This window comes from Brassica oleracea, chromosome C3 (genome assembly GCF_000695525.1).
Source record: "Brassica oleracea var. oleracea cultivar TO1000 chromosome C3, BOL, whole genome shotgun sequence".
Taxonomy (NCBI): Eukaryota; Viridiplantae; Streptophyta; class Magnoliopsida; order Brassicales; family Brassicaceae; genus Brassica; species Brassica oleracea.
The window spans coordinates 19,738,006-19,753,134 of NC_027750.1; the positions used below are offsets into that span (position 1 = coordinate 19,738,006).

Below are 15,129 nucleotides of genomic sequence, written 5' to 3' on the forward strand. Positions count from 1 at the left end.
AAATCATTAAAATATTTGATTTAAAAAAATAGAAAAGTTTATATCTTTTTATTCTTATATATGTAAACATCATATTTTTATTTATTAAAATATTTTTATATTTTTATATATGTTAGGTTTAAAACATGGATGTTAAATCTAAACCTAAAAACAAAAGTTTTTCTCCACAACGTCACATGGAAGATGATTTGTGTTTTCTTATGTGGAGGGGGGGGGGCGCGGGACGCCTCCTTATCAAACCGCCTGCTATAGCTTCTTTGATGAATGTTCATCCGTACCGCAGCGGGTTAGTCATCGAACGGGTCACAGCGGGCCTGTCCGGCGCGGGCTGCGGTCTTCAAAATGCCGGCCCAAACCCGTACCATAAAATCTATAGGCCTTCGCCGCGGGACGCCTCCTTATCAAACCGCCTGCTATAGCTTCTTTGATGAATGTTCAAGTAGAAGAGTTGTGTAAGAGAGTTGAAGAGAACTCATTAAGCTTCACTAAAGTCTTATCAAAATCAATGTCACAAAGCTCCGTTTGTGCTTGCGTTCTTGAGTTAAAAGCCTTTTTTTGTTATCAGCATAAGATTTTGTTAAGTTTGAATCTGATTGAATTGTTGTCTTTGTAATAATTTGGCTTAAGTGTTGTATGTCTTCATCAAACCCTCTCTAGTTGAATATTTCCCAAACCCGAATGGTTCGGTTTTAAACCGAACTGAGAAACCGATGTGTTTTTGTAATTATTTAAATTAAAAATATTAGTAATACCAATATACTGAAATTTTAATATCATGCCACGTATTTTCTATTTTTCATTTATTAACATATATCCTTCTAACCGACTATGAAATCATTAAAATATTTGATTTAAAAAAATAGAAAAGTTTGTATCTTTATATTCTTATATATGTAAACATCATATTTTTATTTATTAAAGTATTTTCGTATTCTTATATATGTTAGGTTTAAAACATGGATGTTAAATCTAAACCTAAAAACTAAAGCAAATTTCATTAAAAACAAAAGTTTTTCTCCACAAAGTCACATGGAAGATGATTCATCATTGCAAATGATATAAAAGACATTAGTAATGATGTTGGTTTTTTTTGTCTTAGTTAACTTTCATTTGTTTTAATTCTTACATGTCTTTTGTGACTTTTTAAAGGTTTTTGTTTCAGTTTTATATTGAATTTTGTTCACATAGTTTATGTTTACATAATTTATGCCTAAATAAGAAGAACCTAAATAAACTGATCTAAAAAATAAATCCAACCGAACCGAATACAAACCAAACCGAATATAAACCGAACCGAACATAAACCGAACCGAACCAAACCAAACTAACTATGATTTATTTCAATTGAAAAAATACTATAACCGAACCAACCAAACCGAACCGATAAAATAACCGAAGTGACCACCCCAAATAATTACATTCCAAAAATTTTGTAGGATAAAATTTTACTCTATCCAGGCCTTAATCAGGATGATGGAAAAGATAAATTGGAAAACTATCAAATAAATATCTTTAAAATATGAAACAACACTTACAATAGAACAAATTTAAAATCTCAAACAACAATTAATATGAAATGGTGTGAGAATCGTTTGTTTTCATGAATCCTATTTTATATTCTATTTAACATGGGTTGATATATTTTTGTGTGTGTTTATTTCATGGTAATATTAACTATTCGATCAACACATTTGTTTAGAGATGTCAAACAGGTTTATCCATCCCGTTCTGTCCCGTACCGCAGCGGGTTAGTCATCGAGCGGGTCACAGCGGGTCTGTCCGGCGCGGGCTGCGGTCTTCAAAATGCCGGCCCAAACCCGTACCATAAAATCTATAGGCCTTCGCGGGCCGTCCCGCGGAACGCCTCCTTATCAAACCGCCTGCTATAGCTTCTTTGATGAATGTTCAAGTAGAAGAGTTGTGTAAGAGAGTTGAAGAGAACTCATTAAGCTTCACTAAAGTCTTATCAAAATCAATCCCACAAAGCTCTGTTTGTGCTTGCGTTCTTGAGTTAAAAGCCTTCTTTTGTTATCAGTATAAGCTTTTGTTAAGTTTGAATCTGATTTAGTTGTTGTCTTTGTAATAATTTGGCTCAAGTGTTGTATGTCTTCATCAAACCATCTCTCTTTTTAATTATTTGGATTGCAAAAAAAATCGTGAATCACTTTGCCAAATTATACAAGTGACGTGATATACAACTAACTTTTCTCCTAAAAAACACCATTATAACCAAATTTAATTTAAGAAAAACACCACTTCACAGTACTGAAAATAAAACCAATCAACTTAAACAAGAAATATCACATTGTAATAAAGCAATTCATAGTTGTGTGTAATAAAAAGTAAAAAACAAATCAAAACACCACCAAAGCTCGAATCGTCGTCGCTGGAGCTGGGGTCATCATCGCCGGAGCTCGAATCATCATCACCGGAGCTCGAATCATCATCGCCGGAATTCTTAATGTTTTCTGGGAGAAAAGTCACAAGAATCACTTTCTTCTCACTCTCTTTCTCGTTTTTTCAGGTAAAATAAAAAATGATGAAGAAAATGCGGGTCCATGTAATCCTGCATGACCCGTTTCGGCCCATCCCGCAAAAAATCCAGTCCCGCAAAGACCCGTCCCGCGAGGCCCACAAATTTGCGGACCTAGAAAACCTCGTCTCAATACCGTCCCGTAACAATCTTTTACGGACTAGGTCCGCAGTCCAGATCCATAATTGTCACCTCTACATTTGTTGTATCCAGTATTTTTTTGGCTAAGAATATAAATTACCGTGTGATAAATGTGTGGTAAAATTATCTAGCTCAGCCCAGACTGCAAAATATCTTGCAAAATATCTGATCTATTTTAAGTTCGGTCTGAAAAAAGTTTAGAATTCAAATCCAAAAGAACATATAAGACATAGTTATCATTTATATGTTTTAAAGAATTCATGTAATAGTTAGAATTTCAATATCTTTCTGTATACATAATCAAATTATGCATTATATATCATTAAAAAGATAATGTTAATATATATGCATATATTTTAAAGTGACACAGTTCTAGTAAGACAAAAGTCGAATTTAGTTAGCATTTGAATATCTTTTATACATTATCAGTTACACATTATGTATACCATTAAAACATCGTGTCAATATCTATGCACAAAATTTAAAATCATATTTTTTTTATTTTTTTCCAAAACTAATATTTACAAATCATCATTTTAGACTAAATTAGTTTAAACGTAAAGTCAAACATCCGAATAAACATGTAGAATATGTAATTTAATAGTTTTATATAATTATTTTTAAACTTAATATAAATATCATATGTAGTTTTTTGGTTCTAATAACGATGGTGGTTGGTTGGGCTTTATTTCTCTTCTTTATTTTTATTTAGTTTTAAATCACTAAACTTTATCGGTCACGGCGTAGCTTTATTTTTAAAAGATATAGCATAGAATCTTAAAATGAAAAATTATATATAATATCAAATCAATTATATAATCATAATAAAAAAACATCTATATATATATATATTAATTTAATTTTGGATGTTCTTAAAATTATTGAAACATTTTAAATAAAATAAATATTATTTACATATCACATTTTAAATGACAACAAACTTTGATAATTTATGAAAAATATTAATAAAAATTATTTCAACTGATAAAAATAATTATTTTACATATACATCACATATTTCACATAATTTATTTTTAAAAATATTACAGCCTAGAGCTTACAGCTACAACAAATTTAATTATAACAAAAGTCTCTGCAAAATAAATTTACAGTAACAACTTTACCGATACTAGCAATTTACCTACCACTAAACTTTTACATCTAATTTTTTACAGTCGCAGTCGAATCAATCATCACCGATAATGTATAAGATCCATATTATTTTGTTATTAGTTATGTCTCTTCATGTAGAAGTAAAATCTATAAAATTATGTTTATTTGTTCAGGTTAAATAGTTAAATATTATAAATCTTAATATTATTAGATTATTAGTATATCTAGAATTAAATAAAAACTTCGGTTTTTCAATTCAGTTTGGTTTTGAAACCGAATCATTTGGATTGATAAAAAATAAAGTTTAGCATTTTCTAAAAACAAAACAAAATATCTAATCGTACAAAAACTATCATAATTTTATTCTATAATTACTTTGTGGTTTAATTATATTATATGGCAGTCTGCGATTATGAAGTATTATTATGTTTTAGGTGTTGGTTTTTATTTGTATTCAACTCTCTTGTTCGAAGATTTATTCAGTTGATGCTCAAAGACTCCGAAGTGAGTCAAAAATGTTGTAATGGGTTTGGTTATGCAAAAATCCAGTTCAATTATACTTAGCCGTTTTCACTTCACATTTTTTGGATTCTCAAATTCTATATATTGGTAATCATCATGGATCATAGAGTGGAGATTGCAATGAATTTGAAATTCAAAGACAATAACATTTTTGATGATTATGAATTTGTCAGAGAATAAGATCCTTCAACAGAAAGAAGACACTTGGGGGAATATTGCATAATTGTTCAAAGTAATATCAGAATCCAATTCGCGAGGGAGGAGTTGTTTTCGATATTTTCTATAATTAGTATCCTAGTTCGTATGGTTTAGGAAACTTAGAGGATCAATCTAGCAATTTAGTATAAATAGAAAATCCCTAATTTTATTTCGTCAAGTCCTTATAACTTTTATTTACATAAAGCTCTCACCTTTCGTTCTCGCCCAGCGACAGAAGCATCGCGACTGTGTGTAATCTAAAGCAATTGTAGACTTCTAAGATGGGTGGTGCGGTGAAGGATATTGCTTCAAAGTCGGAGCTTGATAACTTGCGCCAGAGCGGCGCACCGGTGGTGCTTCACTTCTGGGCTTCGTGGTGTGATGCTTCGAAGCAGATGGATCAAGTCTTCTCTCACCTCGCTACCGACTTCCCTCGCGCTCACTTCTTTAGGGTTCGTTCGTCCCTAATCAATTTATCTCCTTCCTGTGTATAAAGACTACTTTTTGATGATTCTCTTTCTCAGGTAGAAGCTGAGGAACATCCTGAGATATCTGAAGCTTACTCTGTTTCTGCTGTTCCCTATTTCGTCTTCTTCAAGGTAACTTTATTGCTAAAGTTTAGCCCTTTAGTTTTAGGGTTTTTGTTTTGATTAGTTTGTGTCTCTGTTTGATTGGTTGGTAAAACGAGAAGATGGGTCCCCATAAAATATAGATTCTGAGCATATAGGAGAAGAATCAGATGAAATCAAGCTTGCTCATGCTTCCCTTTTGCTTCGTTTGGTTGCAGTTTCTCTGTTTATGCTCTGTTTCAGCTAAAGTTTAGCTTCAGGGTTTATGTTTTGATTAGCTTGTGTCTCTGTTAGATTGGGAGAAGAATCAGATGAAATCAAGCTTATTGATCCTTGCTTGTGCTTTGTCTGGTTGCAATTTCTCTGTCGATTGTGTAAGTTTATGCTGTGTTTTGGTTAGTTTCTGTTAGATTGGTTAGTAGAACAAGAAGATGGAACCCTAATCAAGCTTATTGATGCTTCCTTATGCTTTGTTTAGTTTACTGTTTTCAAACATTGAATCTTGTGTCACTGATTGTACTGAAAGTTGTTACCTTTATCTGACTTTAAAACTTTTATTTCTTATTGAAGGATGGCAAAGCTGTGGATACACTTGAGGGAGCAGATCCATCAAGTTTAGCCAATAAGGTTAGCAAAGTCGCTGGTTCCAGCACTTCTGCTGAGCCTGCTGCTCCTGCAAGCCTAGGGTTGGCTGCAGGGCCAACGATTCTCGAAACCGTCAAGGAGAACGCGAAAGCTAATTCGAAAGACAGATCTCAGCCTGTATCCACCAGCACCACCAAGGAAGCTCTCAATACCCGTTTGGAGAAACTCACCAAGTCCAACCCTGTCATGTTATTCATGAAAGGTACCCCTGAGGAGCCTAGGTGCGGTTTCAGCAAGAACGTGGTCAACATCTTGAAAGAAGAGAAGGTTGAGTTCGGGAGTTTCGATATACTTTCGGACAACGAAGTCCGTGAAGGTCTGAAGAAGTTCTCCAACTGGCCAACGTACCCTCAGCTGTACAGCAACGGAGAGCTACTCGGTGGAGCTGACATTGTGATAGCGATGCACGAGAGCGGCGAGCTGAAGGAAGCTTTGACTGATGAAGCTGGAAAAGGAGGAGGTGGGATCAGTTCAGGCAGCACAGGAGGGTTAAGCGAGACACTTCGAGCTCGGCTCGAAGGGCTTGTTAACTCACGTCCAGTGATGCTGTTCATGAAAGGAAAGCCAGAAGAGCCTAAGTGTGGGTTTAGTGGGAAAGTGGTTGAGATTCTCAAGCAAGAGAAGATCGAGTTCGCAAGTTTTGATATACTGTTAGATGATGAAGTTCGCCAAGGGCTTAAAGTGTACTCAAACTGGTCGAGTTACCCTCAGCTTTACGTTAAAGGCGAGCTTCTAGGTGGATCAGACATTGTCTTGGAGATGCAAAAGAGCGGCGAGCTGAAGCAAGTTTTTTCCGAGAAAGGAAAGAGTCTTGAAGAGAGATTGAAGTCGTTGATCAACTCTGAGAAGGTTATGCTTTTCATGAAAGGCTCACCGGATGAACCAAAGTGCGGGTTTAGCTCCAAAGTTGTGAAGGCGCTGAGAGATGAAGATGTGAGTTTTGGGTCGTTTGATATATTGAGTGATGAAGAAGTGAGGCAAGGGATTAAGAGCTTCTCGAACTGGCCTACGTTTCCTCAGCTTTACTATAAAGGCGAGTTGGTTGGAGGATGTGATATCATTATGGAGCTAAGTAGCAGTGGTGATCTCAAAGCAACATTGTCTGAGTAAAAGCAATAGTTTCTCTCTTCTTTTTTTTTTGTTTTTGGCTTTGGTGAGAAGATGCTATTTCTGGTAATAATATGTTTAGGCGTTGCAAACATTGTTATTACTTAAGGTTTGTATGGTTATTTATATGATTGGGGAAACATTTTTTCGCATGTCAGTATTTTTTGTGTTTGGAGTTAATTTCTTTAATTTTATATTCGAGCTTCGTATATTCCACCAATGAATTTTATATTCTAACTATAAATGAAATTCAGTGAAAAAAAAGAGATCAGAACCAAACTACATTTAAAAAAAAAAAAAATCAAATTAAACGTAAACCGAATTGTCTACATTTAACCGGAGGACCAGAGTTCCACCTCAACCAAAAACAACGGGAAGAAAAATGTTTTTTTTTTTTTTCCTTTATGATTTGATTTTATTTTTTTGTTCTCATTAAACCCTAAATAAACCCATTGCGCCGCATTGTTTGTCAAGCCCTTAAAATCTCAGACACCATTGCAATCACAATTGTTTCTGTTCCGCTGTAGAAACCCTTTGCTTCTTGGAAACTAGAACTTGAAGAAGATGGGAATCTTCGAACCGTTTAGAGCGATAGGATACATAACGAGCACTGTTCCTTTCTCCGTTCAGCGACTGGGCACCGAGACCTTCGTTACCGTCAGCGTCGGCAAAGCTTTCCAGATTTACAACGTAAAGCGTCTTCTCCGTTTTTTTTTTTTAATTGTCTTTTTTTTTACCTATTGAGCTGAGCTTTCGGGTTAATCTTTCTCTTGTCTCGCTTCTCTTGCAGTGTGCCAAGCTTAACCTAGTCATTATCAGTAAGCTTCCCCTTCCTCTTAAGAAGCTTAAAGTTTTGTCCTTTTAGGGTTTGGTTTTCTTATAATATGTGTTTTGTCTGAAGGTCCTCAACTCCCGAAGAAAATCAGAGCTCTTGCTTCATACCGTGACTTCACTTTTGCTGCTTTTGGTAATGAAATTGCTGTTTTCAAACGTGCCCATCAGGTTTGTATTCCTCCACTAGTTGTGATTCTTTTGAAGTTGGTTTTGTGTGTTTCTTAATTAAGATTCTTGTGGCTATCTGTCAGGTAGCAACTTGGAGCAAGCATGTTGCTAAAGTTGATCTGCTTCTCTTGTTTGGAGAACACGTCCTAAGTCTTGACGTTGAGGGAAACATGTTCATTTGGGCATTCAAAGGAATCGAAGAACATCTAGCTCCTGTTGGACATGTTGAACTTTGTGAAAAGTTCACTCCTACTTGTATTGTTCATCCAGACACTTACTTGAACAAGGTATGTCCTACTTGGCTGAAATTCTTTTTATTTTTGCAATCCTTCCTTACTAGAAACTACATGTGTAGGTTCTTGTTGGGAGCCAAGAGGGTCCGCTGCAGCTGTGGAACATAAATACTAAGAAGATGCTGTATCAGTTTAAGGGTTGGGGTTCACCTGTCTGCTGTTGTGTTTCGTCCCCTGCCTTGGATGTTGTTGCCATCGGTTGTGCTGATGGAAAGATCCATGTTCATAACTTAAAATTGGACCAAGAGATTGTAACGTTTGAACACGCCTCGCGAGGTGCCGTTACTGCTTTGTCCTTCAGCACAGGTAAAACATTTTGAGGTCTTGTAGTAGTAGCTATTGCTATCCTCTTCTAAAGGTAATGAAGGTTAGTTTCTTCTTAATGCTAATGTGTCTCCTGTGATTTTAGATGGGCGTCCTCTTCTTGCATCTGGAGGTTCTTTTGGTGTGATAAGCATCTGGAATCTTAACAAAAGGAGGCTTCAGTCAGTCATTAGAGATGCACATGACAGCTCTATAATCTCATTGAACTTTTTAGCAAATGAACCTGTGCTAATGAGTGCATCAGCAGATAACTCACTCAAGGTAAGCTGAGCTTTCCGTTATCTGCCAAACTTATTTGCATCTACTGTGCCGTGTGGTTAACTTTTGGTGCTCGTATCTGTAGATGTGGATTTTTGACACAAATGATGGTGATCCTCGTCTACTACGCTTCCGTTCTGGGCATAGCGCCCCACCCCTGTGTATCAGGTTAGCTTTGATTGCTTCTAGTTGCCTTTTCCATGCCGCTTTACTTGTGAGACTTTGTGTTTTTTTTTGTATGTAATTAGCCCTAATTATCTCTATTCATTGTTAAGTAACTAATGGTAGTCATCCTGCTAATACTTCAAAAACGTTCACTTATGGATGGGTTTCTTCGCCACTGGGACTATCTCTGTAGTGATGAATATTTGTGTTTTTTCCACGGTGGTGAGGGCATAATCATAACTGTTTTCAATTTTTGGTAGGTTCTACTCTAATGGGCGGCACATTTTGTCTGCTGGCCAGGATCGTGCTTTCCGCCTGTTCTCTGTCATCCAGGTAAGATAAGCTACGTTTTTAGTAACAATTCCATATCAGGATTACGAAATTGCACACCTACTTGTGAGTTAGATTTTAGACATTGACCATGCGTCACTTTACAACCACAAAAGTTGGGAATCTAGTACCCCCATTGCATTATTTAGCTGATTTGATAATCATATAAGATTTTAGAGTTCGGTATTGTTACGTTAGTTAACTAATTAGTAAACATTTTTTCTCATTGTCCACTTGCTTAAATCCAAAGTTTACAAAATTGGCTAGTATGTTTTGTTAGATGCTATTTGCAAAAATTTAGTCGCTCTTGTCTTTCAGTCTCCCTATCTCGTTGCTCTTTTGATAGAAATTTGTTTACCAATCTATTTGTTTGATTGCCCCTGGATCTGAATTTTCTCTTTAATGTTAATGAGCCTTCTTTATTCTTTCTAAAGATTTGAGTCTTCTTTCCATAATTAATTCATCAGGAGCAACAAAGTAGAGAGCTGTCTCAAAGGCACATATCCAGGCGAGCCAAAAAATTGCGTTTGAAGGTATATAGCTAGATGATTTCTTTTGATTTTTCTTAAATTGTGTTTCTGATGTTTTTCCGTATTTGAGAGAAGTTGTATATGTTTGTGAGCTTTAATTTGATTAACTCTTTGCTTATGCTCTTTTTTCCTTTCGATGTAGGAGGAAGAGCTGAAACTGAAGCCTGTTATTGCGTTTGATTGCGGTACTTATCTATAATAGTTGATCTATCGTCATATGATCATGTTGGTTAATTCTCTCAGTCACATTCCTAATGTCATGATGTCTGAAGAAACAAAAACTTAAAGCCAATTGATTTCAACAAAATGGGCTGAGCAGTAATTAGGTCACAGTAGTGCAACCAATTTTATGTATGGAGATAGTAGTATATGACCGACCTTGTAAACTGAAGCTTAGGTTTGACCTTATGTTATGTTCAATGAATTTTCATGTTGATGAAGAGAAAATGGTATCTCCCGTTGAAATATGTTCTTTTCTTTTTGTACATCCTAATGATTGTTCATTTGTTTCCGAAATTTGAAGCCGAAATTAGGGAGCGTGATTGGTGCAATGTGGTTACATGCCATATGGATACAGCAGAAGCATATGTATGGAGGCTTCAAAACTTTGTTCTTGGAGAACATATCCTCAAACCATGCCCTGAAAATCCAACACCAATTAAGGTTCAAGATTGAACCTGATTGCCCTTTATGATCTTTATCAATATTGTCTCTTCTGGTTACTTGACTCGAAAAGTTGCTATTCTGACAGGCTTGTGCAATCAGTGCGTGTGGTAACTTTGCAGTTGTGGGAACTGCCAGTGGCTGGATTGAGAGATTCAACCTCCAATCTGGAATCAGCCGTGGTAGCTACATGGATAAGTCAGAGACAAGAAGTTACTCCCATGATGGTGAAGTGATTGGAGTTGCTTGCGACTCCACAAACACACTCATGATAAGTGCTGGATACCATGGTGATATAAAGGTACGAAAAGTTTCCCTTCGTCTTATGATTGGCTAGTATAAATGATGCGCCTGTGCTCCTCATTTAAGCATTGGCTCTTGCTGATAGCTCTGGTGTATGCCTCAAAGTAGACTGTAACATCTCATTTGTGAAATACAGGTTTGGGATTTCAAGAAGAGGGAACTAAAGTCCAGGTGGGATGTTGGGTGTTCACTGGTTAAAATCATTTACCACCGTGTAAATGGTAAATTTTTCTTAATCCAACTCTTATTATCTACCATCGTATAGTCTGTGATTTTGCTAAATCTTCATTACTTTGATAGGTCTCTTGGCTACGGTGGCAAATGATTTTGTTATCCGCTTGTATGATGTTGTTGCACTGAGGATGGTCCGTGAGTTTAGAGGCCATACAGACCGTATAACAGATTTGTGCTTTAGTGAGGATGGCAAGTGGCTTCTCTCATCTAGCATGGACGGAAGTCTCAGAATCTGGGATGTGATACTGGCGAAACAGATCGATGGAGTGCATGTCGATGTGCCAATAACAGCATTGTCTTTATCGCCGAACATGGACATTTTGGCAACAGCTCATTCTGATCAGAACGGTGTCTACTTGTGGTAAGTTCCCAAATCAAAGCTTCCATTTTTTACAAACATAATGTTTCTCTAGCTGTTTTAATGAGTTTACTCTCCCTTTTAGGGTTAACCAATCCATGTACTCTGGAGCTCCAAATGTTGACTCCTATGCTAGTGGGAAGAATGTAGTGAATGTTAGATTGCCTTCAGTCTCTGCGTTGAGATCTTCTGAAGCTGATGCTGATGATAAGAAGACGCAAGTTTCAGAAAATTCTGAAAGCGCAACTGCTGCCAGCTTCTCGATTTCCCCTGAACAGATTCCAGAGCTTGTTACTCTGTCTCTTTTACCAAAAAGCCAGTGGCAAAGCTTGATCAACTTAGATATAATCAAGGTTTGCACACTCTCTCTACCTTCTCACTCTACGTTGATGTTCTTCTGCCAGTTTTGTTTTGTAATGAATAATGAATCACAATTTATGTTTGGTTGTTTGATGTAGGCCCGGAACAAACCAATAGAGCCTCCAAAGAAACCTGAGAAGGCTCCTTTTTTCTTGCCCTCGATTCCATCGCTGTCGGGAGATATAGTGTTCAAGTCAAATGAATCAGACAATGATGGGGAAGATGAGGACAAGAATAAAGACTCCAAGAATAGCATGAAGAATTTTGATGCATTGGAATCTCCATTCTCAAAACTTCTCAAGTCCTCTTGGGATTCAAAATACTGTAAGTGTGAAGGTCTTTGTTGAAGATCTAACAAGTTAATCAGCTCTGTCTTTTTAGCTTATGTTGCTTATGGAATATGTTTTTCTTTTGCAGTTTCAAATTTCACAGATTACATTAAGGGTTTATCCCCATCAGCTTTGGACATTGAGCTAAGGATGCTTGAAATTATAGATGAAGATGTTGAAGAAGAGCTTATTCAAAGACCTGAGTTTATATCTATTGGACAGCTTCTGGATTACCTCATCCATGAGATCACTTGCAGAAACAACTTTGAGTTTATGCAGGCAGTTATGAGATTGTTTCTGAAGGTAACTGGAATTTCATTTCACATTAATAACGCAGCATAGTCTTTGTTTCTGATGGTTTTCTTTATCTGAACAGATCCATGGTGAGACCATACGGTGCCACCCAAGTTTACAAGAGAAGGCAAGGAAGCTGTTAGAAACTCAGAGTTTGGTGTGGCAGAAGATGGACAAGCTTTTCCAGAGCACAAGATGCATAGTTACCTTCCTTAGCAATTCACAGTTTTGAAGACACTTTGTTAACAACATGTTGCTCTCTTTATTATCTTTTTGCATTCACAGTTTTGGAGATGCTTATTAATATATTGCCCTTGTTTTTGTTTCACATTGAGATGTTAACAGTGATTGAGATTATCTTTATTACGGTCCTAGTATTATATCCCTTTTGTCTCTTTTTATTATTAGCAGCGAAGGTAAAAAAAAAGATCAAATATTTTTTGGAAAATTGCATTCGTATGGCTATCAAAAATATTATAATTCACTCCATAACTAAAAGCCCTAACTTTTCACTGTTTCTTTTGTTTTTTATATAATATGGTTGTATTGTCCCTATTTGAAACCGGAAAAACCTACTAGTTAAATTATTAAATTAATAATTATTATTCTGCAAAAATAAATTGTGTCTTTTTCAGAGTCACACTTTTTCCACAATAACTTTATTGGTAACAATCGGAGAAATTGAGTAGTTCCACCTCAGATTCTCTCCACTGCGTTTTGGCGCTAGTTCGACTAAGAAAGGCGTTTGCGAAGAGGATTATGTTGTCGAGTTTCTGGCTCAACGCTTTCAAAATCTACAGAAAAGACAAGAAAGTAACAGGTCCGTCGGGATTTGCGTCAATCTTCGCTGATTTGCATTCCTACTGTAAGTTTCGATTTGGTCGATTCGATTTTATGAATCTGAAATTGCATGTCAGAATCTGTTTATTAGGTAACCGCAAGTTAGGGGTTTTCTCTTTGCATAATATGATTTCTTCTATTCTATTTCTAAGTCATTCCATCTGAGTGAGTTGGTAAATGGAATAGCTTTGTAAAAGTGAATTGATGTATATTGATAGTCATGTTAACACATTTACCTTTTTTTCGGTGTCTCAGATTTTTAATGGACGATTTAGGGATGCCAAGTTGATTGTTCAAAACTGGATTTGAACTAGCTGGCTGGAAAAGGGTAAATAATTATTTCAACCTCTGTTGAATTGAATTGATCAAGACTGACTAGAGGACGACCATTTCGAATTGTAGAAACATTACGAGGAAGTATTGCGATGGGGTCCATACATTCTCTGTAATACTATTTTCCAATTTGAGACTTATTTAATATTACTATACTATTTTATTATGTTTCATTCCATTTGACGATTACTAAAAAGTGATCTATTTTGTTTAGAAATATAGTTTTTAATTCTTAAGTTTTAACTATCGTTACATGTTTTTAAGCCTGTAAAAATCGTACTTTGATCTATATTGTATAGTTTAATATTTACATAATATAATTTAATATTATGTATTTTTTAGATTTTAATATTTGAGTTTAGGGTTTATATTTGGGTAAAGGTTTACTAATTCGAATTAGGGGTTAGTATTTAAAAGGTGAAGTAGTATGGTTAGACATTTCATAATTTCACCAATATGTACTATGTTATTTATTTTGTTTCATTCTATTTGGGTTTCTGGTTTATATTTAGGTTTAGGGTTTATATTTGGGTTAGAGTTTAGTGATTAGAGTTTAGGGTTTAGTATTTTGAAGGTGAGGAGATATAGTTGAGGTCAACATCAATTCTTTTATGCAATCATAGACATTTCATAATTTCAACGATATGTACTATGTTATTTATTTTGTTTCATTCTATTTGGATTTATGGTTTACGAGTAACGACATATGTTTTGCTACGGGATACAAGAGGGTTTATATTTTCTTGCTGTATCATTGTTATAAATCGATTAATTTTTAGGGGTTTCGGTATAGTAAGTTGCGGGTGTGAGCGGCTTTAATATGTAGGTTTTTCCGGTAAGGTTTATCATAGTACTTGACTATATGGTATAGCGCATATGCAACCTTTAAAACCAAATAAATGTGCCTTCATGGATTTAATATCAGAAACCAATTTATAGATTGTATTTGGGTTTATAGTTTTCTGACTAGGGTTTAGATTTACTCAGTAGGAGTTTGAGTATATTATTTAGCGGTTGTGGTAATTAAGTGAAAAACCTATGTCTTATCCATGTAGTGTTTAGTGATTAGTGGCTAGAGTTTATTTATGGAAGATTGAAGTTGACATTGGATTAGGCTTTATATTGCAATGTAGGGTTTAGTGATTAGTTGATAGGGTTTAGTTTATATATGATTGGGGTTGACATTAGGGCAAGTATTACCACCTTTTATGAAGGCATAACCATATCAACATTTGAGAAATATGTCAAAATGATTTTTAGATTGCAATTACATTTTCATTTTTTCTATTCCATATGTCTCATATAGAATAGTAATGAATTTTACGTAGAATAGTAATGAATTTTACTGAAATTTCAAAATTTGAATTAGTTTATGAAAGATTGAGGTTAACATTAGATTACGTTTTTTTTGGGCTTAGCATTCAAAAGTTGGGATAGCGTTTAGTATTTAATGGTTGTGAAAGTGATTACAATTATATACTATTTCGGTGATATAGAATATACTTTTTTATTAAAAAACTTTCTATGTTATCTATTTATTTTACTATCCAGAATAACTAAGCATGCGGTAAATAATGTTGTGACGTTGCCTTTTTATGTGATGTGCTATTAATATATCTAAGTCAATGACAATAACCTACTAGTTATTACTATTAAGGGTACAACCGGATCAAAGATGTGCTAAA

At 35.3% G+C, this 15,129-nt stretch overlaps 2 protein-coding genes across 2 annotated transcripts; both read left to right on the forward strand.

Annotated features, from left to right (window-relative positions):
* The first annotated feature begins 4,694 nt into the window (after positions 1-4,694).
* Positions 4,695-6,988, forward strand: LOC106336208 (monothiol glutaredoxin-S17). Its single transcript, XM_013774965.1, has 3 exons — positions 4,695-4,959; positions 5,032-5,106; positions 5,647-6,988. The coding sequence occupies exons 1-3, from the start codon at positions 4,789-4,791 to the stop codon at positions 6,829-6,831; spliced, it is 1,431 nt and encodes a 476-aa protein (XP_013630419.1). The 5' UTR covers positions 4,695-4,788; the 3' UTR covers positions 6,832-6,988.
* A 282-nt stretch (positions 6,989-7,270) lies between these two features.
* On the forward strand, positions 7,271-12,651 carry LOC106336283 (U3 small nucleolar RNA-associated protein 21 homolog). The gene is made up of 18 exons (XM_013775072.1): positions 7,271-7,518; positions 7,619-7,646; positions 7,730-7,830; positions 7,914-8,117; positions 8,186-8,429; positions 8,533-8,708; positions 8,791-8,873; positions 9,131-9,203; positions 9,668-9,733; positions 9,873-9,915; positions 10,254-10,393; positions 10,482-10,694; positions 10,833-10,917; positions 10,997-11,291; positions 11,374-11,641; positions 11,747-11,972; positions 12,066-12,280; positions 12,354-12,651. Exons 1-18 carry the CDS (start codon positions 7,393-7,395, stop codon positions 12,501-12,503), a joined length of 2,736 nt encoding a protein of 911 aa, XP_013630526.1. The 5' UTR covers positions 7,271-7,392; the 3' UTR covers positions 12,504-12,651.
* Positions 12,652-15,129: the final 2,478 nt, after the last annotated feature.